We start from the raw sequence: 21,986 nt of genomic DNA on the forward strand, positions 1-21,986 counted from the left end.
CAACAAAGATGGCGTCCGGAGTCGCGTTTCCAGGGGTAAGGATAAAGTGACAGCGACCTCTACTCGCGTCTCCAGCGCGTCTCCGTCCATTTCTCGACTTTCCCTCCCACTCCTGCGTAGCTCTGGTCCCGTGTCTCGTTTACATTCGCCCCCTCGCCTGGTCGACATGTCGGAGTACAACACGGTCCCGCCGCCCGGCTCCGGGGCTCCTCTCGGCGGACAGGCGGCTCTTGGGAACGGATCTGCGGCCATCAAGAAAGATGCGTTCGCGGACGCGGTGCAGCGGGCCCGGCAGGTGAGGGATGAGATGGGCTGTGTGGACGGAGGGTTAGCTAACCTGTTAGCTTCAGGGCTAACGCAGGCTACAGTGTCACTGCTCGAGCTCCCTCAGCTATAAACACGGTGGCTTGTGTCAATCTGCAGTGTTAAGTGGGCTGCACAGACAAAACCCCAATAAGATCGTTGTTAATGAAGTTTATTAGCTTTCTCTAAACTAATCAATAAATGTTGGCACGAGTATAAACTACCTGTGACGTGGTTGTTATCTGTAAATTATCTAGTCCTCCTCCATAAGGTCAGACAACACAAGGCAAGATTTACTGGAGGCTCCATCATGACCTCCATGTTTTTGTATGTTTACTTCCTGTTCTCTTTTCCTTTCCTTTTGATTTTTCTTCAGTTTGTTTTAACTTATCGATATATATCTATATATATATATCTATATATATATATATATATATATATATATATATATATATATATATATATATATATATATATATATATATATATAGAACCTTTGTGATATTGCAATAATTATTGATATTGTTTTATTGCCCCGATCTAAGAGGCTGATACAATATATGAAGAGTAGAGTAATTGAATAATGTTACGTCTCCAACTACAATGTCCTGAATGAACACTGTACAAATTGTAGTTATATACTGTGCTGTACACTAGTGCTAGATAAAGGCTGTATAGTCTGATTTTAATGTGCTGTCCTGTCCAGAGTTACCTTACAGCATTATATGAGTGTTAACGCACACATCAGAGTAGTTTTGTGACCAAGGGGAACCGGTGTTAGGGCTGGTTCAGAGTTTAAGAACCAATTTGCCTTTGCACAGGCTAGAGCCACCATAGAGCCACGTCATTACGTCACTTTATACGTCACTTTATACGTCTATATGTCCATTTCTCCTGAACACAGGCTTTGTCTGTGAGGCTCCATCTAGTTTTTCAGCTGATGAACACACAACAAGGAGAGAGTTTCTTTCCTCCATTGACCACTACTGCCTCTCTTTAGCATCCATAGTTAAAAATATCTTATGGTCATGATAATCCCTGTTCCCAGCGAAGTGTAGGTGCCATAGTCGAACCAGATTTTCTCACCAAGATCCAGTTCTTTTGTCCCGAGCTGGCCCTTGAACTTCCTTGGTGGAAAAGGGATATCAGTGTCTCTGGTGATAATGGTGACTTTTATGCCTGTGCTTCAGATTGCAGCTAAGATTGGGGGAGATGCCGTTCCTCCCGTGAACATCAACGCTGCATCAGATGGCTTTCCATTCACTGCACCGAAACGACAGCTGGAGGACGCAGGTAGCAGTGACCACACTGCCACATCACCTCTTTGTTTCTTTTGTTGATGATGTCTTTAGATGCATAAGATGTTTTTAAAGCAGATATGTTGTCTCTTCTCTCACTTGACAGATGAACCAGAGAGTAAGAAACTGGCTGCACAAAGTGACTTGGATTCAGTAAACGCACTATGTGAGTTCATCCCGTGAAGTTGGGCTATGTTTACTGACTCACTGTTGACAATATTTAATATAGACTTCAACTATCCTTGTCTGTCGACATTCGTAATCCAGAACATCTCTATTTTTCTCTCTGTTGCCGTCTCCTCTCAGCTATTGGTGCACAGCTTGCTGCTCTTGCGCAACAAAGGTGAGAGCTAATAGCTTTAAGTTGATTTGGAAATAATGAGCGGCTTTTGTCATGACTGGGGGGAAAAAACTAAATTGTGGCAAAATAAAATTGTAAAAAGTCATACCTACCTTTTTTCCCCTCTTGTTCCCTCTTTGTCCTCGCTGATGAAGACCTGCTTCCAGCACAGAGGAGTACAATGTCCCTGACAGCATGGTGGGACTCGGTGAGTGCAGTTTAACTCTTGTCTTTACCCATACTGATGCCACTCTGTCCCTGTGATATAAGACACAGCTCGATGCCACTGTCGAGAGTGTGACCCATTAAACAGGACGTATCTTTTTTTTTTTCTCTTCCTCCACAGTTATTGGCCGTGGAGGTGAACAGATCAATAAAATACAACAGGAGTCAGGTTGCAAGGTTCAGATAGCTCCAGGTACTTGCTGCACTTTTGCGGAGTCCAACCAGTTATCCATAGTTTTCCAATTTAAAATGTAGTTTTCCTTTTGGTGTCACTTATGTCCTGTTTCTGTGTGTGTCCAGACAGTGGAGGCCTTCCAGCGAGGACTGTCTCTCTCACTGGTTCCCAGGACTCGATACAGTAAGTTTTTTATTTTTTGCAAATAGGCTCAATATCAATTTATTTTGTACCATCACAAATGGTGACTAATAATGAAGCTGGCCCCGTTAACCTGTGTATGCAAATCACAAAATTAGTCAGACTTGGAGGCAGGATTCAAACATATCATATTGTTAGTTTTGTTGAAGCTCTGAAGCCCCATTCTGTCCTGCCATTATTAACTGGTTATCTATAATGACCCCATTGACAGCTTTATGTCATGGTGTTGTAAAATGGATGTGGAGTAACTGCTCAACTCTTCTCTGGCCAGGAAAGCCAGGATGCTGTTGGATGAGATAGTGTCACGAGGGAGGGGCACACCCCCTGCTTCTTATCACGAGTCCACAAATGGGCAGGATGGCACCGTTCATGAAATGATGATCCCAGCTGGCAAGGCCGGCCTTGTCATTGGCAAGGGAGGAGAGACCATCAAACAGCTACAGGTACATTGCATGGGTCTTGCTTTAGCATGTTTGATAACTGTGATTATCTCGGCATATATGTTCCCACTTTTGCAGTGTGGCTGTTTGTTTGTTTTTGAAAAAGGTTTATAAATAAAGTCAGACAACAAAATCCAGGAGTATCAGTAAAGGCCTATAAAACCGAGTTTGTCTGTGTGATACTCTAGGAGCGTGCAGGAGTAAAGATGATCCTGATCCAGGATGCCTCTCAGGGACCTAATGTTGACAAACCCCTGCGTATTATTGGAGATCCATACAAAGTCCAGGTGAAACAATTAAATAATCTTACAAAGTTCCAATAAAATGGAATTAATCATGGAATTTAATTATCATATTTATCCTTTTCAGCAAGCCCAGGAAATGGTGGAGGAGATACTGAGGGAGAGAGACCACGCCGGCTTCGGTGAACGGAATGACTTCAGCTCCCGAATGGGAGGTGGCATGGATGTGAGTGTGTGTGTGTGTGTGTGGAAATAGGATCAGTTGCCATTGAACCAAATCTAAGCTTATACTGTAAATATTTATGTTTTAAACTCAGGTCCCGGTGCCGCGACACTCCGTCGGTGTTGTCATTGGACGCAATGGAGAGATGATCAAGAAAATCCAGAATGATGCTGGAGTTCGGATACAGTTCAAACAAGGTTGGACCCTGTGGTGATAATGGATGAAATTAAGTTTCTAAAAAATCCACATTTAAGTGATATAACATTTTTAAAGAGCATTCAAGAGTATGTGAATACGTTTTTGACCACTAGGAACAAGTAAGATAATCATTATATCAGTTCAGCACAACAGACGGTCACATTAAAATCTTTAATTAATGTCAAAAATATAGCTAATGCAGACTTAAATCTTCCTCTCAGATGATGGGACTGGTCCAGAGAAGATTGCGCACATCAGTGGGCCTCCTGACTGCTGCGAACATGCTGCCCAGATCATCAACGACCTGCTGCAGAGCATCAGGGTCAGGGAGGAGGGACAGGGGGTATGGATCACCCTCTCTCACACATGCACAAACTGTCTCACTCCAAAACAAACTAATAATCCTAACTGGACTTTTTTTATACTGTGCCGTACTCATGAGGCTTTCTCCTCCATCTGCAGGGTCCTCCAGGTCCTCCAGGCATGCCTGCAGGCAACAGGGGCAGAGGTGGCGGACAAGGCGGCTGGGGTCCCCCAGGAGGGGAAATGACCTTCTCTATTCCTGCCCACAAGTGTGGGCTCGTGATTGGCCGGGGAGGAGAGAATGTCAAGTCCATCAACCAGCAGACAGGGGCATTTGTGGAAATCTCACGACAGCCGCCCCCCAACGGAGACCCCAACTTCAAGCTGTTTATCATCAGGGGCTCACCTCAGCAGATCGACCACGCCAAGCAGCTCATTGAGGAAAAGATTGAAGTACATACCTTAAATCCTTTTGTGTGTACTTTTGGAACGAGATGCCATTATTTTTCATAGACTTGTATCTTCATATGATGTGTGACTATGTTGTGTCCCCCAGGGTCCTTTGTGTCCTGTGGACCCAGGGCCAGGTGGACCAGGTCCTGCTGGTCCACTGGGTCCCTACAACCCCAACCCCTACAACCCTGGACCGCCTGGGGCCCCTGGACCACCACAGTAAGTGTAGTTCAACTTATGTGTAACATAAGAGCAGCAGACCTTTTAGAGCATCTATGATAATAATCAAACATTTTCTCCTCAGTGGTGGTCCTCCAGGTCCTCACCAGTACAATCCTCAGGGCTGGAGCAACACCTACCAGCAGTGGCAGCCCCAGGCTCCCCACGACCCCAGTGAGTCCCCTTTGAATTAACTGCCTCTCCTGATTTTCCTGGGATTAACATTTACTTTTACCCATCTTAGCACATTAAACTTATCAACCCCAATACAGTATTTTCATCCCAGGTCATTTCTCTGAACCCTCCTAGTCCTTTCTGATGAGTAATCTTTTTTCGAAATCTGAGAAAGGTACACAAGAGCACTGATGGAAATGATGTGTTGAGATGCAGTTTCTGTACTTAAAGCAGTTCTGGCTAACCCTGTCTCTGTTTTCCCCCTGGTCTCCAAGCCCGGTCTCCAGGCCAGTAGCAGGGGCTCACCCTCACCCTATGAGGACCTCACCCCCTCCACCCTGCGTCTTTTCTAGGCAAGGCAGCAGCTAATGACCCTAACGCAGCCTGGGCGGCTTACTACGCTCAGTACTACCAGCAGCCGTCGGGGGCTGTGCCGACCCAGTACCCCGCAAACCCAACTGGAGGAGACCATACATCAGGCGACCAGACCCAGCCCGCACAGACGCCGGGGGGGCAGCCGGACTACACCAAGGCCTGGGAGGAGTACTACAAGAAGATGGGTGAGAGAAAAAGAAGATCGCCTGTAACTTTCTCGCTGTTAACAAGCTAATTAAAGATATTTTTTACCTTTTTGTATTTGTGGCCATTTATAGCATTTTAATGAGCACTTAAATATCATCAAGTTCATCAAGGGGATGAACTAAATCAAATTTGAGTTGATGTTTAATCAATTTAAGGTACAGCCCAAATTTTAGATTGATTAAAGAAATACTAATATTACATTCCTTGATTATGACACATTTATTAAATGAGTCTGGTATATTTGGGTTCATGTTCCTAAGTATCCTGCTCTGTGTCTTTGCAACAATTAACTCTCTTACTTAAATACCTTTAACACTTTATCATCAGCAATTAGAGGAAGATGGAGGTCAGTTTGTTTTCTGCAGAAACTGTTGGTGGTTACTTTTAATTCTGCGTGACAAACTTAGTATGAGCTGGGTCCTGTCTCCTTTGTGTGTCACCTCCAGCCCAGACAGGAGGCTCCGTCCCTGGGTCTGCAGCCGCAGCTCCGGGAGCAGCAGGGGCAGCGGCATCCACAACGGGAGGTCAGCCGGACTATAGCGCAGCCTGGGCCGAGTACTACAGGCAGCAGGCTGCGTACTATGGACCGACAGGACAGGCTCCTGGGCAGCCAGCCCCTCCCCAGCAAGGACAGGTTGGTACTGAGGCTGCTGCAAGGTTTTCATCATGTGTCTTTAGTGTCATCTGAGATTTAAATTTTTTTTAAGTCATACAATTTGCAACATGTAGTAAGAAGCTGATCTGTCCATGGTTTCAACCGTTTGTATTTTAGACGCAGTGAGAGTTCATAGCAGAAAGTCTCAACCTGGAGAGAATCAAGAAGACAGGACGAAGAGGACAACCCCGAACTTTGAGCCAGGATCTATGCTGTTAAGTTTTATTTTTGTTTTCATTTTTCATCTCCCCAGCACCAAACACCCCTTTCTTTTTAATAAAAATGTGAACCGAGCAGACGTTCTAGTGTTTTGCTCCCGAGGGAAGGGATAAGACTGATGATCCCATCATGTCAGGTACACACAGCTTTTTAAAACCTCTACATACATTTACATTTGCCATCATAAACAACGGAAGCCTTGAAACGCCAATACATCCGTCTCATATATATTTTATTATCTTCTTAAGAAAACTAAGTCATTATAAAGCCCTAACCTTCATATCTCAGTCGTAAATTTACTGAAATGCACAGAGCTATTAGAACTCTAATCACCTTGTGTATTTGGTAAGGTAATAAATCACGGAAATCCTTTTTAAAGCTCATTTGTTTGCTCATTGTTGTGATTTTGTTTTTCAGTTTCCTCTAGTGAGGCTTGCTTGGTGTAAAAATGTTTTTTTGAATCTACTTTGTACGAGTGAAACAGGTTTACTGAGTACGAACACAATTCTACAATGTTGATTTGTGCATGTGGGATGAATAATAATGATTAAAAAACACTAGAGATAGATGATAAAAGAGCAGGAACACCCTTCACCTCCAAGGGAGCGTCAGTCTGCCCTCTACTGGTGACATGCAAGACCTTAACTGTGTGCTGATGTGGAAGTATTCTCCAAGATGCAAAGCCATGAGTTGTTTGATGCATGAAGAGTAGAAATCAGGAATTAAGAGGTTTTACTTTGAAGACTGTGAAGACTGCATACAACAGGTTATGTGTCTTTGTTTTGCCTCGGATGAAAGTATGTTTGGATCATTTTTGCCATTTTTGCTTGCCTCTGTTCATTTTGTAGATTTATTCACCTTTTTGTTCATCTTCAAATATCCATTTAGGGTTAGACACAACAAAATGCCGGCTTACTGTGGATGGAGGGCCAAGATGATAAGGAAAGAAATGATTTAAAAACTTTGCTCAGCTTTGTGTTTTATATTACTGCTAGAGATTGTCAGGCCTTTTAAAGCCAACATATACGTCTGGTGGGTTTTCACCTTGAAGCAACTGCAAATGTGTATTTTCCATGCAGTGACCTGTAATGTTTTCACGTGGCGGTTCTGTCGCCCCCTGTAGGTCTACAACGGGAGTATTTTGCATATGGCGACATTCAAACCTTCCGCTCAGCTGTTTCATCTCAAGGCTGCATGTTTTGCTTTTTACTGTTTTAAGAATGCCAACGAGAACCTGATGATCGTTTCTCACACAGCTGTCGTTTGTGTGCAAAATAATTCAATTTAGTCTTCCAGTGTTTCCCATTTCAAGATATATTACACATGTACACATATTCAGCAATAGAAAAAAGCTGTTGGACGTGACTGTCTGAGATGTATCAGGTATGATTCTTGTATTCTCAGCGCCTCCCTGTGGCAACAGTGTTGATATTGTTAATAAATGACCACCAGCAGCAATACTCTGAATTAAAAAGGGGCATACGTCATTACTTTCAAATGTGTGAACGTTTGTTGTCGTCTTGCTTGCACATGTCTGCAGATTCTATAAAACTAATGCAAAGATGATGAAAGCCCATTTATTCACACACAAAAGATACCGATATAAAGATCATCCATCTTTTTAAAAAGGGTAACTGAACTACTCAATAGAATAAAAAAATGTGGATACATTAAAACTAATATTGTGTATTTCTTTACTTTATTATATCAACTTTGATCTGTTTTTCCCACATGAAGTATTTCAAACTTTCCAATTTGCCTGAAAACACAACTGTTTTGTTGGTAACTCCAGGACAAGCTGACGTTCATTTCATAAAACAGACTGAAGGTTTTGTGGCATCTGTCCCACTGTCACTTTTGGTAACTTACAGCAGAAGCCGTCACAGACAAGTGTGTGACGTGTGTGAGTGAGAACAATCCAGGAAGTCATGAGTTTTACACACTACAGAGCAAGGTTGTGGTGGCTGTGAGTCAGAAACTATCCCGGTTCTCATCCTTCAGCCACAGAGTTTATAACACAGTGATGTAGGTTGAGACACGACGGTGAGAAAAAAACAATCAACAGCAGGGACCGCAAGTGCAATTTTAAAAATTCTTTAATTTATATCTTTAAAATTAAAAACATCTGAATTGCATTCTACCACCTCCAAAGGCACAGTCATACTTAGAGCAGACCAAATTCATAAAACACTGCCACTGAACATCTTTTTTTTTTCTCAGTTTGATTTGTACATTTGAAACAATAAACTATAAAAAGAAATGACTAAACATTTGTCTTACCGGGTAAACAATGGCCATTCTATATGCTTTCGGACATTAAAAGACTGGAGTGATATGTACTGTCCTGCCGTGGTAGCATCAGACTCTATGTGAGGATGATGTGCTGGTTTGAGGCTGGCGTTGCCCGTCAAAGATGTGCACTGCAGCAATTTCAAGACATATGTATTTCAAATCAGGAAAAAGGACATGTTTGCAACAACCAATCTTGATGAACAGTGCGTAAGAACATGTATGTTTGAAGCAAAACAAAGCCATTGGCGGGAGGGGGCGGAATCGCAGAGAGAGAGACGAGGGAGATGAGCCTCAGTGGACTGTGCAGGGAGAGCAGACAGAGATTTCCCCTCTCGCAAAATTCTCTGAACCACACTGAGCGGAGCAGGAAACCTGACACATGCACAGCACCATAAAAACAAACAAACACCTAAGACGTAAAGGATTATTGAAAAAAAGAGGAACCCTCTCAGAACTTTAAAGACAACAATCGAAAGTGTGCAAAGAGGCCGGGTTTGTGGAAAAGTCAAAAAGGTATGAGATAGGACTGATAACTGAACGTACAACCACAAATCAAGAAAGCACACAAAGGCTGATTACAATGTGTGACAACACAGCACCATACACGGCACGAGAGGTTCACTTAGTGACAACAAAATTCAAAATAGTGGATAAATATACAGTAGAATATATCACCGTTCTTACTCAGGCACAGTCCTCCTTAAAACATAGAGAGAAAATTCATAAATGACAGGATCTGGGATCAAAGTAAACAGGTTTGGCACACACACGTGGAAAAATGCATCAAAATAAGGCAAGAAAATGATATTTCAAAGAAAAATGAGGCAACAGAGGAGCTGAGTAGATGAGCAGGAATGAAGCACTTTAAATATATGACACATACAGTACCTCTCTCGTGGAACTAGCGGTTCAATAAAAAGAGAAAGGATTTTTTTTGCAGCAACTAATGAGAGCCCCTATTCCACAGCCGTAGTTTTATCTTTACAAGTGTGTGTAGCAGCCGCGACAGGCACTCCAAGAACACCACAATGTTTTCTTTACAGGCAAATCAAATCAAACAGAGAATCTACACCTCTCCCAAATCAAGAACATTTGAAAGCCTTAGAAAATATCTACAGAGGAAACCAGTCATTACGTGCATGACTCACAATCACACAACCAGACAGACACAGAAACACACACACACAAAAGCAATGTTCAGTCAGCCTCCAGAAATCACAGCAGAGCGGTGTGACCCCTCACACTAACGAACACACACACACACACACACACACACACACACACACACACACACACACACACACACACACACACACACACACACACACACACACACACACACACACACACACACACACACACACATCACAGTATTTTCAAGATCACTTTGATACGGCAGTGACGGTTTCAGGAGGATCCAGAGTGAGCAGATGTTTCTCGGCAAGGCTACAGGTTGAAATACAATGAGGAAAAAAATGGCATGCCTGGCTTTGAGTTCATATTTTCAGAAGATCGTACGACTGAGGGTGAAAATGCTTTGTGTTTTTCTTTGCATTGAGAGGTGTTTGAAACCACATCCTGTTGCAGAGCCAATGATTGTGTATTGAATCAATGGTGCCAACAGGTAGTCGTGCCATTCAGGCAGCAGCGGCTACTGAATGAGCGTGGTTGGATTGTGCGTGTGTGTGTACGTGTTTGTGTGTGTAAACAAGTGGGACAGTTACAGTATGCAGCGAGGGTGTGCACACACATTTACAAGATCTATATACATGTGTCAAGTGTATAAATTAGTGTTCTTTGTACATTTAAGTGTCTGTGTGTGTTTGTATGATTAATATAATCAGCCCACATCTAGCAGTGTTACTCTGTGGTTAGTTGTCAGCTGATCCGGTGGTGAAGAGGACCCTCTGGTCAGTTCTGGCCAGCTTAGCAGGCGGCTCCAGAGACTCCTCTCCAAGCACGACCCCGTCTGAGGGAAGGGAAAGCTCCTGACCTTCCTCGTCACTCTCATCCTCCTCCTCCTCTTCCTCTTCTGGCATAGACAAGGGTAAAGCAGCTGGTCAGAAACAATGCTTGGAACGTAATCCTCATAATCTGAGATACAGTGAAGAGTGGAAGTACCTTTGTCAGGATCCAGCTGGGTTAGACCCCGGCCTAAACTGGCAAACTAACAGCAAGAAGGGAATTTGTTAGAATGGCTTACGTTGTTTATTTCAGTTATGTGTGTCTTTGTGTGTGTGTGTGTGTGTGTGTGTGTGTGTGTGTGTGTGTGTGTGTGTGTGTGTGTGTGTGTGTGTGTGTCTTTGTGTGTGTGTGTGTGTCTTTGTGTGTGTGTGTGTGTACCTCTCCCATGACAGCGATGGGGGTTTCTCCTTTAGCCTGGGCCACTCTGTGCTCTATCAGGTAGTACATGTACTCATCGTAGAGCAGGCGGATCAAGTGAAAGGAACCGAAACTGGCTGCACTCCGCAGGGTTAAGTCCCTGATTACCATGGAACTGGAGAGCAGAGATGGTGGGAATTAAGGAACTGTTACACATATAGTGTTTAACTATATTACATCTTCTTTAACCAGAAACAGGAAGTACTTCTCAGTGTTTCACAATGACACAGTTTAGAAGGTAGAGAATGAGTCACCTCCACTGAATTCAATGTTCAAACCTTGTTGCTTAATTACCTCAAATTCCTTATTTTAGATGAAGGTGTGAAGATAAACTGATGCAAAAGATAATCTTGACTACTTTATTAGCAGGGCTGCAACTTATAACTGTTCTCACTATCTATTAATCGGCCATTTTGTTTCTCAATTGATTGAAAAAACGGAATCGCATTTGAGAAACTGGGACCAGAGAGAGTTTAGCAATCGATCTTTCAATAAACTAATCGGTTAAATAACTAACCGCTTACAGAAAGAAAGAAAAAACCCTCATAAACTTCTTGGCCCTAAAGTTTCAATTCCAAAATCAACTTTTTTCATCGCACCTGTAAAAGGACCACTTGAGCAGGAAGAGCTTAGCGGCCTTTGGGAAGGTAGAGCTGTGCTGGTAGGGCTTTAGGACCTGGGAAACTACACCATCCAGCCACGCAGCCCACTGCTCCAGGGAGTTCTGCTGCTGAAGGGTCAGCTTGAAATCCTGCTCCAGCCGCTGCACAACACGGTCTTCACACCGGCACACCCACGAAGCCTGCTCCTGCAAAGGGCGGACAGGACAGGTCAGTGTGTCAGTAAGAGGCTGTCACATCTGGCATTAGTTGCATCAGTTAAGGTTGCGGGGTCTGCTGGATGAATTAAAGTCTACACAGGCTACACTTTAAACAGAAGAGGGAGGGCAGCTATAAAGAGGTACATGCTACCAGCTGAGGCTCCTGAAGGAAGGAGAAAGAGCGTTTCTGACAAATGACACAGAGCTTGTTTTACATTTCCTGAAGAGGGAAGTTGCAGAAAAGACAGAATGTCTGTCACAGTAGATACAGACACGTCTGTCATCTACTGTGACAGAATGTCTGTCACAGTAGATACAGACACGTCTGTCACAGAAACCTTAATAAGACCACAGGCGACAGCAGAATTTCCCTCTACCACGAACACTGAAATTCATATGAGGTGACCTGAATGCTGCCAGCACACAGCACTTAGAGACCAAACCGACCTGGACGTTTGCAAAATCAACGCGGTTGAGGTCCGAGAGCATCTGGTTGATCTGAGCTGTGTTCTGGAGGACAGCGCGGGCCGCCTGGGCGAGGTGGTTCAGACTGGTGTAGCGACGCAGTGTCTGAGCAAACGCATTGGCTGAAGTTACCTGAGAAAGCATGTCATGCAAATAATGAAAAGATGGGTCAGATATAAAAAAATATACACGCTTTCTTTCAATAACCTGGAAACATACAAATAACTCTGCAAACAACCACATGTACCAGCTTTGGGGTTATTTCAGTACTTATTTCAGGTCTTCATGAGCAGTTCCATGTTATTGATCAAGTGTTACAAGCCTTTATTCAACAACCTTTTCAGGATCAATAATCCTGGTGAAGAAGTAAATTTTAGCATTTACACTGTGAGACTTGTTATGAAAAGGCAAGTTACTACTCACAGAGATTTTAATGCTCAGAGATATTCTCAAAGAGAAATTAGTTGCACTTATTTCACATATGTATTCTTTTGTAGCGCTCTACAAGCAGCTTGCTCCATGCTCCACCAACTACAAGCTACAAACAAGGGGAATGTACCTTGATTCGGACCATCTCCTCTGGGATGTTCATCATGGCATTGGTCAGCCAGCTCTCCAGGCTCTTGGCAAAATTACGGATGGCTTGAGTTAAGGCACCTGGGAGAAGGAGGAAGAAGAGAAAAGAAAGTTTAATAACGGTCACTTCAGATTGCCTGAGAATGGGCCTGGGTCAATGATTATCAAACACACGGTTCACATGGAGTAAGGATTTGCAGGATAAACTGATTTCTTGGTCATGTACTGTATTATATAAAATATATTTAATGTAGTTGAATTTCTATGAAATGTTGAGGTGAGGTGGGGCATGACCCAAGGAAGAACCCATTCAAATGTCCAGTGGAAACAGGCGGATCCAGGAATGTTTTCCTTTCTTTAACATGGCAACATCAGACGCTAGCCTTGTCTGTGGTATGTGTTCTCTCCATGTGCCATTTATAGATTGTACATGTGAAATGTTGACCTCTGTTCTCCCATTACCTCCGCCAAGGTGGTTGTGCTTGATCTTGATCTAACGAATTTAAAAGTGGTTTCATAATGGGATAGTTGGGCCTTGGCGGATGTATGTAGTGACATACTAGTTCTTAATAGTTCCAGTAGTTGTCACCTGGGCTTAAGAAGACCCCTTACCTGGATATTTATATTGGCATGTGCTGTAGGTATGCAGATATACAGTATGCTTTAATGCCAACCGGAAGCCAAATATAATTTTTTTTTAATCAGATATTATTAACTGATATTTCTGTGTGGTCACTTTCACAGCAGGAAAGTCAAGGTGTATTTTGCAAATTCATACTTATTGTAGGGCCTTACTGGGGATGGGCCTGAGGACATCAGGGATGAGGATCTCCACCAGGCTCTGGTACAGGCTGTTGTCACAGTCACGGCTCCAGCGCAGCACTGGCTCATACTTGCACAGAATCACCAGGCAGGACTTAGGGAGACGCTTCTCTGACTCATCATGACTGCAAGACATGCACACAGTTTGTATGAAAATAGTACTGCTACTGCCACAAGGACAGAAACTGAATTCTGAATTTTTGCCTTAAATATTTAACCACTCACACAGCCAACGTGGGATCTCCATCCTGGCTCTGGCTGAATCTCCAGAAGGTCTTCCACAGTGTCTCCACCAGGGTAAACTGCAGGTTGACCATCACATCCAGTATGGCCTGAAATAACAAACACAAATATCTCATACATCACTGACTGATAATGAATGACCGAGCACACAATGTGAGGACAATGCTTAACTGCTGGACTTCATGTTTGATGTTGGCTGAGAACTTTGACTCTCTACGACTGACTCGATGGCAACTGGATAGAAAAGTCACTCATTAATACTCACTAACCAGTGTCCTTTCAGCTGCTTACCTCACAGTGCTCTCTGTACAGCAGCTGAAAGCTCTTTATGTGCTCCAGTTCGATACCCTCCGGCAGAGACTTCCCCTGAAGGTCGATATCTGCGAACTCTGGTAGAGATCTAGACGCATCTGAAACACAGGAAACGAGAAAACTGGACACTCAGAGAGAAATCACATCACTTGCACAGAGCAATTGGCATTAGCTGTTTATAACATGCTATTTACATGTTCAATCACATTCATTAAGCCATTACTTTCATAGCTACAGATATTTGTTCACTGAACACACCTAAGAACTGCTGGTACTGTTGAACCTGGGTGCTGATGTCCACGTGCCCTGACCCCTGTTGCTGCTGCTGCTGCTGGCCTGCTCCTGACGCAGTGCCGTTTGTCATTCCTTCCACTTTGTGCACAGGCTTCAACCTGGTGGGAACAAGGAGTTATCTACATGAGACAGCCTAGATACATATTCAGCAAAAAGAGAGATAAGTATTAAAGTGAAAAGAAGTAACAATTCTGTTTTATCATATTAAGTTAACAGTTGCTTGGAACTCCAACAGGATTTTTAAAAGAACATAAAACAGTGTGAGAGACAGACAGAAAACATGAGTCAGTGCTGTGGCCATATAAAGGAAATGGAAAGAGAGGAAAAAAAACAACAACAGAGAAATGGTTCCAGTAGTGGAAACTATGTGTGTACCTCTGTTTCTGTGAGAAGGGCTGCTGCCTCATGGCCAGATGTTGCTGGTCTTCCATCAGACGGAGAAGAGAGGAACCTGCCTTGATCCTCAGGCCATAGTAGTGGTACTTTGAATTACCCCTGTCAGGAACGGACAAAACATGTTTATGAACATATTACGACACATTAGGTCTACAGAGACAAAAACAAAGGGATGTGAGAGGAGCAAGTTTATGTTGTCTAAATAAAGTGACAGTAACTCAAAGCCACATTCTTTGCATCAGTAGTGACTAATATATACATGCATATCTTTAATTTCATAAAATACAATAACCAGCCATACCATGTGATTTGATTTGACAGATATATATATATATAAGAGCAAACATTTCTAAAAAGTCAGTCTTTCTCACCCTCTTCGCCTTTATCAAAGTCACTCACCCACACACACACTGTCTGTCTCCATCTCTACCCACATTTCTTCCTACACTAGTTCTACACAAACAGCTCTGCAGATATTCCTGGAAAAATCTCCATTGTTCTCCAGCAGGAAAAAATTGTTCATGTGTGCACTTTTTGAGATCAATATGCATATGGATTACTTGCATACATAGTGTGTGAAATAAATGGTTAGCCGCGTAGCTCTGCTCTACTAATGTGCCTCACTGTAGTAGGAAGATTGTCGAGAAAAGTGTCGTCTCTGCACTTTTCTGTCTGTTTGCCTGCTCTCTCTGTGATGTCACAGTTACATTTAAAACTTCAATGATATAAAAGATTTTCAGCAGAAACCAATTTAATGGGAAAATACATTTAAAATCTTCACATTAGTAAGATGTCAATAAAAACCCTTCCATGTCAACTGGGGAACTTGTGTATTAAAGGGAAATAAGTGGGCGTGTGCATATGGTCTATTATGTCTTCTATAGCGGTGTCTGATCACCCATCTTACCGAGTGCCCAGGCGTCGTGTGCGTAGCCCCATGAAAACAGATCTAATGAGTTTCCCAAAAGAGGCAGCATTAACAGGCTCTAGTTTCTGCTCCTGACAGTGCAGCAGATAGTGGCAGTAGAGGGTGGAACGGGGCAGACTCACTCCTTCAGCTGTCTCATAGTTGTCCAGCAACCACTGTACCTGACAAACAGGCAAAGAAAAAAAAAGAAATAGCTGGTGCAGTTAGCAAAGAAAATAGATGCAAATGGTAAAAAAACCACTCATACTGTATGTGCACACATAAACATACATGCAAATTTGCAACCGCATTACACTGAGTTTTCAGCTTAATATACAGTACATGCGCACACAGTTTTCAAATCGATAAATTATACAAACACGGAAAACTTCATTCACATTTTCAGTTTGTTGATCATTCCGGAATGAAAACACGAATACAATTGTTTGCGTGCCGTGGCATACAACTTTGGTATGCAATGGATAAATGACCTGTAATACTGATGGGATGTTTGCTAGACATAAGTTGTTTACCATTATCAAATGGGAGTTCTGTATGATGAATTTGACATGAACAATATAATGTTGGGGCATTTCAGGCAAATCAATAATGCCCCTCTTCACATGCACGCTAATGATATGAAAATGATGAAGTCATGGTTTTGTTTTCTACGAGGAAATCACAGTTAAAAATTCTGTATGCTACAACCAGTGTTATTGTGATCAACAATAGTATATTATTATATAACCCAGCAGCTCACATTTTCTGATTCTAAAATGAATCTCAGTATTTTTAATTGTGCTTTCCACTTGACAAAACTCTACTGTGATGCCATGTCAGTGTGTGCCACTAAAAGGTTGTGTTGATGAGAACAAAACGAGAGGGAATTCCTGCGCTTGGCGCCTCTGCATACCTTCTTGTCTGCCGACGGCACGCTACTCTCCTCGCCCTCTGTAATACTCACAGTGGCTGGGGAGGCGCGGGCGGTGTGTGAGTAGTTCTGACTGTTGCCAGCTGCCCCTCCGCTGCTGCTGCCCAGCATGTAACCCCCCTGGATCACATAGCTGCCTGCTGTGCCACCATTGGTGCCTGCCCCATCCCCTGCCCCATTGGTGGTGCCACCTGTGGTCACCACTGTGGCTCCTCCCCCTGCCGCAATGGTGGGCTGTGCCACAAACATGGACACACCCCCTGTTGTGCCAGCCGTCACAGAGACGGTAAGAGGCGTGCCAGGGGTGGAGGCCTGAGAGCCTGAAGTTGGCTGACCTTCATAATACTGGGCAGCTGTGGTCTGGGTGTACAGGGGCGTATCAGTGTAAGGGAAGGTGCTGGAGCGACTAGATAAAAGACATGGAAAGATGTGTTAGAAAATACGAAAAAAAATGATGTCTGGATATTTGTTTGAAAATGACTGATGCAGTTTTGTTCTGACATGGTGCTGGTGGTGTAGTTGGTGTCTCCTCCTTCCACATACTGCACTTGATTGGTGTAAACATGTTGAACTGGCACTGGTGTGAGCTGCTGGACCTAAGGAGAAGGCAGACGCAGACACACACAAACAAACACACACGCACGCATCAAATAAGTCCCTCCTCGGATAAGCAGCCCATATTTCCTGTATCGTCACAGGGCAATCCTACCAGGTTTTACCTACTTTGCCCTTTATATTTCTAACTTGTCTAACTGTCTAGCTTTCCAAACAGAGTGTCGATACCCTCAACTCAATAGCAGCAGTCCCTTGTGTCCCTTACCTACTTGGAAAATGGTTGTAATGTCTTGCATTACCAGTGACTGGTAATACTGAAGGAGATCCAAGGGGAGGTAGAGGAGCTTTTCACTGATTTCCAAGTCCAGGCACTCTGGATGATCTTTCTACCTGACTTAAGCTGTTACCGCTCTGGTAGGGAGGAGCTGGAAGCCAACAAAGGCAGGTTTGACCACGAATGTGATTAGTTGACTAATAGTAAACCAAAATGTGCAGATGCTATACAGGTCACATGTGATACTGTTTTGTAGTATAAGCTGTGATGACCAGGGTGTAAGTTAATGATGGTCTTACAAATGATTGTCAGACATCATATTAGACCACCACTTTTGAACTGTGTTAGAGGGTTATAGCTTACCTCCTGGCTGATATGAACAGGCTGTAGACTGGTGACACTGAGCTGGGTCCCTGGCTCAGTCTTGGCTATCTGGGAGGTGGCCTGCACCACAGACCTCTGCTGAGATAAGGACACAATCTAGTTTCAAGAGTCAAGGAAACATTAATTTCCTGGTGTGCTTGTCTGGGTGTGTGCGAGGGTATTTTACCTGTTGAGCCGTCTGCACCTGTTGAACCACCTGCGTGGGAACACCTGTCTGCACCACAGCTGGAGGAGGACTAGAGTCCGACAAACTGTCACTTGAGTGAAGGGAGCCCTCTGAAGGACATAGAGCAAATGTAAGGACCTCACAAGCTGAGCACATGATCTTTTTTGCTTCCATCAATGGATGATAGCAAATAGATAAATGATATAACTTTTTCAGTCATGATAAAGTTAGAAAGTTAAATGTTAATGTACTGAGGCAACTTAGGGTGTTTTATTTGAACATGTAAAATTGATATGGATTGATTACATAGAGCCCTATGCTTGTATAACTGCGAAGGTCTAAACTCTACATTAGTGCCAAAGGACTATTCTAGTATGTGATGTTCAGGGTTTACCTGTGACTGTTACAACGATGTACTGAGGAGTGCTTTGAGCATTTCCAGTCTCTGAAGGGGAGCCCTGGATTTCTGCAGTCACATACTGAGTCTGAGCTGACTGGGCCAGTGCTGTGGGCTGAGCTTGACATCCAGCTGCAGGCTTCTGAGTGACAATGGAAGTGGCTTGCTCAGTGGGAGCAGTTTGGCCTGTGGGTGTGACAACAGTGGGAGTAGCCACAGCAGTCTGAATCTCAGCCAGAAACTGAGGGGCACTTGCAGGGGTGGAGCTGGCATCGGGTTGCCCAGGTGTGACGGTGACACCAGCCCCCTGGGATTGGGCTGCCGGCTGGATCTCACCTACGTAGCCTGCGGTGGCCATTACAAGAGCTGGGAATCACCCTAGGAAAAAGAAACAAGTGACAACTTTATACAAATATCAGAGATGCTTAATATACAACTGTTTGTTCCTGGTCACCTATGCCAAGGAGGTCATGTTTTCCTTGGTGATTGTTTGTTTGCTAGCAGGATTACACAAAAACTACTCAACAGTTCACCATAAATCTTAATGGAAGGATGCAGTATAGGTCAGGGAAGAGGCCATTCAATTTTGGGTGCAACTCCAAATCAGGAGGCAGAACCAGAAAAAACTAAATTCATTGCGAATTGGAACATTTTTCAACATCTTCGTTGAGTTTTCAGAGAATTATGTGTGACTCTTGATGAATAAAATTCAGACATATTTAGGGAGTTGGTATCGATAAGTGTGTACATTTACATTTACAGTGGTGCCGATCCAAATGAAATTGTAGATCTTGGCAGAGGTATGCCCTTTGATGAGTGACAGACTAGTTCTTCTTGGTTAGGACAGCTAATTATTGCTTGATCTGACAAGCTGCTGTTAAATCATTCTGGCAGAAACAGACAAGGCATAGAGGGAAAGAGGGGTAAAATATTCGATTTTAGACAATTTTTAACTCATCACAGCTCGAAGTAAAATTGACTTTAAGAAAGGTATTACTTGTAGTACAGAGTTATTCGATAATATTTAGGAGTAAGGACTCCAAAGTTATAAAATTGCACGAGCAAAAATTGGACATGAGGCGAGGGATGACTGATGCAGGTTATCTTAAAGATTAAGTGGGAAAAAATAATCAACATCAGATGCAACATTGTGTGTTCAACGGTTCATCCCTGTGAGACATTAGGAATATTTCTACTTTGTCGTTTGTTGCCTTGATGCTGATCAATAAGGTGAGAGGACTGTTTTTTTCTGAAAGTACAGCTGACCTGTTGGTGGTGCACCTAACGTGTGGGGGAGGAGCACTGACAGGAACACGCATTTCAGTGTCTCATTACTTGAAATGTGATCACACAAAACCTGTGGCCTGTCTCACACACACACAAACACACACAGCAGGAAATAACATAATCCAAATGAGAAACCCCCTCACCACATTGCATTACGTCTGCAGCATATTGTTCTGCTTCCTGTCAGACACAATAACGTGAGATAACACATACTTACAACGTATCGCACAGTTGCACCATCCCTCCCCTGCTGTTTTCCCTTATGTTTTATATTTCTTATATTCATACTTGCACAAATTCACCAAAGCAAAAATGTCTCGTATACCTGCTTGGCAATAAAAAACAAAATTCAGATTCACCTTGATATTTACATTTTGTGCCCGGACTGATTGAAATGGTTTATTTTTGACCCGTGCCTTTTAAACCAAAAGTGGGATTCTACGACAGTTGAACCCTGTTGTACAGAAATGAAGTTGCTCACACGACAAAGCTGTGACAGGCTGAATAAAAAGCACCTGCAGACCAGCCTCATTCCCCGCAGCTCCTCGGTGCTCATGTCGGCCCCTTGCCCACAGCCCACTCTCCACTTCCCCATTTCCACTGATTGCTCCATTTCTCTCCTTTAACCCCAAACTGTCTGAGCAGTGACACTCTAAACCTGACTGACCCAAACTGGCCTCCCCTCAGTGCGGCTGACGCTGTGCACCGAGTGATTTGATTTTGAATTAACCACTGGGGGGGGGGGGGGAAGAGAAAAATGTGTTGAACCGACATCGACTCCACGTTAAACAGCGTTAACCACACGAGCGTCCGCTATTTGTAACTCGCCCCGTCAACCGTGGGCTACGCGCGTGCCTGTCGTGACAACACTGGCGCTAGCTATCCGGCAAGCTAGCTGGTCTCTACAACAACCGCCATTTTGTACCTTTTGCATTTGACATCGCCATAACAACGGCCTGCTTGAGTATGCATCTGCGGCCGCGTCGTCATGGCAGACACAATCCGCTGTCACCCGAATGAGGAGCGAGCACAAACGACCCCATTCAAGGAAAAAATGACCCCGAGTGATTATCGATACCACGGCTAGCTCGCAGGCTAACCTCGGCTAACACTGTGGAGGCAGATGCCTGTTATGGCTACTGAAACAACAAGGGGGGGGGAAAAAGCAATAGCCCGATTCAGCTGAATCATTAACGGATATAAAAAAAGAAATATTCCCTGCATGTTAAGAGCTTCACCTCTGGTTCCACGTGTGTGTTTCCCACCGGTAAAATGTCTTCTTTTATTTTTATGGCGATTCAGTTGTTGTTGTTGTTGATTCTCGTTGCTGGGTTCTTGTCGCCAGGGCTACCGTGGCTATGGCGCTTCGTCCTCACCAGGGCAACTGTTGCTACCCACCCGCTCCCTTCCCTCCCCCGTCCACGCTCTGATTGGCTGGAGGCGGACAAATTGTCTTAAAGCCACAGGGACAGATTCTATTATTTATTTATTTCTCTACAAAGCACTCCACGCCCAATTGGTGGAAAAATTCCCGACTGTGGAAACATGGTGTTTACAACAGTTATTTTATTTCATTCATCGCCCAAACTAAACAATTTAAAGGTTCAGCGTGTAGAATTTAGTGACATCTAGTGGTGAAGTTGCATGTTGCAGCTGAACACACCTCACCTGACCCTCCCCGTCCAATCATGACAGAGAACCCGTGGTAGCTTTAGTTGTCGTAAAAAAGTCAAAAGGTGTTTAGTTTGTCCAGTCTGGGCTACTGTAAAAATACATGGCGGCCTCCGTGGAGAGGATCCGCTCCCGATGTAAACATACATTTTTGCACAATTTTTTTTCTTTAGGTGTATATATATATATATATATATATTTTATATATATATTTTGCTTGTGTAATATTTTGAGCATTGATAGAAGAGAGCCTGTGACCCAAGCATTTCATTGCCAGCGACTGCTAAATGTAATTGTTGTGCACATTATCAAAAACTCTTGAATCTTGAATCTTGAATCTTGAATCTTGAATCTAACGTATTTAAATATAAACGGCCCATTCCAGGGTAAAGACAACAACAATTCGCACAATTTAGATGAAACGAGTGAAAACATAGGATTATTTTCTGTTCAGTTCATCCCTCTATTACTTCCTAAATTACAATTCATGTTATATCATTATCCTGAAGTGATAAAACTGCATTTAATTATTGTCATTAAACACTATCTAAAGCTGAGCAAC

At 43.4% G+C, this 21,986-nt stretch overlaps 2 protein-coding genes across 19 annotated transcripts; one reads left to right on the forward strand and one right to left on the reverse strand.

The window, feature by feature from the left end:
* The first annotated feature begins 12 nt into the window (after window positions 1–12).
* LOC117766322 (far upstream element-binding protein 2-like) lies at window positions 13–7,744 on the forward strand. Of its 7 annotated transcripts, none has more exons than XR_004614697.1 (18): window positions 13–295; window positions 1,494–1,596; window positions 1,708–1,767; window positions 1,908–1,944; window positions 2,097–2,149; window positions 2,288–2,359; window positions 2,467–2,524; window positions 2,814–2,985; window positions 3,171–3,269; window positions 3,352–3,450; window positions 3,542–3,644; window positions 3,867–3,988; window positions 4,108–4,401; window positions 4,505–4,620; window positions 4,706–4,794; window positions 5,070–5,354; window positions 5,823–6,010; window positions 6,149–7,744. XR_004614697.1 is itself a non-coding variant. In XM_034593236.1 (18 exons), exons 1-18 carry the CDS (start codon window positions 167–169, stop codon window positions 6,155–6,157), a joined length of 2,022 nt encoding a protein of 673 aa, XP_034449127.1. In that variant the 5' UTR covers window positions 21–166; the 3' UTR covers window positions 6,158–6,798. The 7 variants fall into 7 exon arrangements, 6 of the variants coding, with proteins under 6 accessions (XP_034449130.1, XP_034449127.1, XP_034449125.1 ...); XM_034593236.1 differs by having other exon boundaries at window positions 21–295; window positions 2,288–2,371; window positions 2,464–2,524; ... (2 more) ...; window positions 5,148–5,354; window positions 6,149–6,798; XM_034593234.1 differs by having other exon boundaries at window positions 22–295; window positions 2,288–2,371; window positions 2,464–2,524; ... (1 more) ...; window positions 5,148–5,354; window positions 6,149–6,798.
* Window positions 7,745–8,328: 584 nt separating this feature from the next.
* Window positions 8,329–21,149, reverse strand: rfx1a (regulatory factor X, 1a (influences HLA class II expression)). Of its 12 annotated transcripts, XR_004614696.1 has the most exons (19): window positions 20,992–21,148; window positions 18,464–18,844; window positions 18,070–18,179; window positions 17,883–17,981; window positions 17,192–17,286; window positions 16,673–17,096; window positions 15,760–15,941; window positions 14,832–14,951; window positions 14,421–14,554; window positions 14,142–14,260; window positions 13,833–13,939; window positions 13,581–13,732; window positions 12,769–12,866; window positions 12,192–12,341; window positions 11,524–11,732; window positions 10,886–11,039; window positions 10,664–10,709; window positions 10,115–10,574; window positions 8,329–10,062 (listed from the first exon to the last, which is right to left on the reverse strand). XR_004614696.1 is itself a non-coding variant. In XM_034593222.1 (18 exons), exons 2-18 carry the CDS (start codon window positions 18,822–18,824, stop codon window positions 10,414–10,416), a joined length of 2,718 nt encoding a protein of 905 aa, XP_034449113.1. In that variant the 5' UTR covers window positions 18,825–18,844; window positions 20,992–21,149; the 3' UTR covers window positions 8,329–10,413. The 12 variants fall into 12 exon arrangements, 11 of the variants coding, with proteins under 11 accessions (XP_034449113.1, XP_034449115.1, XP_034449119.1 ...); XM_034593222.1 differs by having other exon boundaries at window positions 8,329–10,574; window positions 18,070–18,176; window positions 20,992–21,149; XM_034593224.1 differs by having other exon boundaries at window positions 8,329–10,574; window positions 17,883–17,978; window positions 18,070–18,176.
* Window positions 21,150–21,986: the final 837 nt, after the last annotated feature.

Source organism: Hippoglossus hippoglossus, chromosome 8 (genome assembly GCF_009819705.1).
Source record: "Hippoglossus hippoglossus isolate fHipHip1 chromosome 8, fHipHip1.pri, whole genome shotgun sequence".
NCBI classification, from domain to species: Eukaryota; Metazoa; Chordata; class Actinopteri; order Pleuronectiformes; family Pleuronectidae; genus Hippoglossus; species Hippoglossus hippoglossus.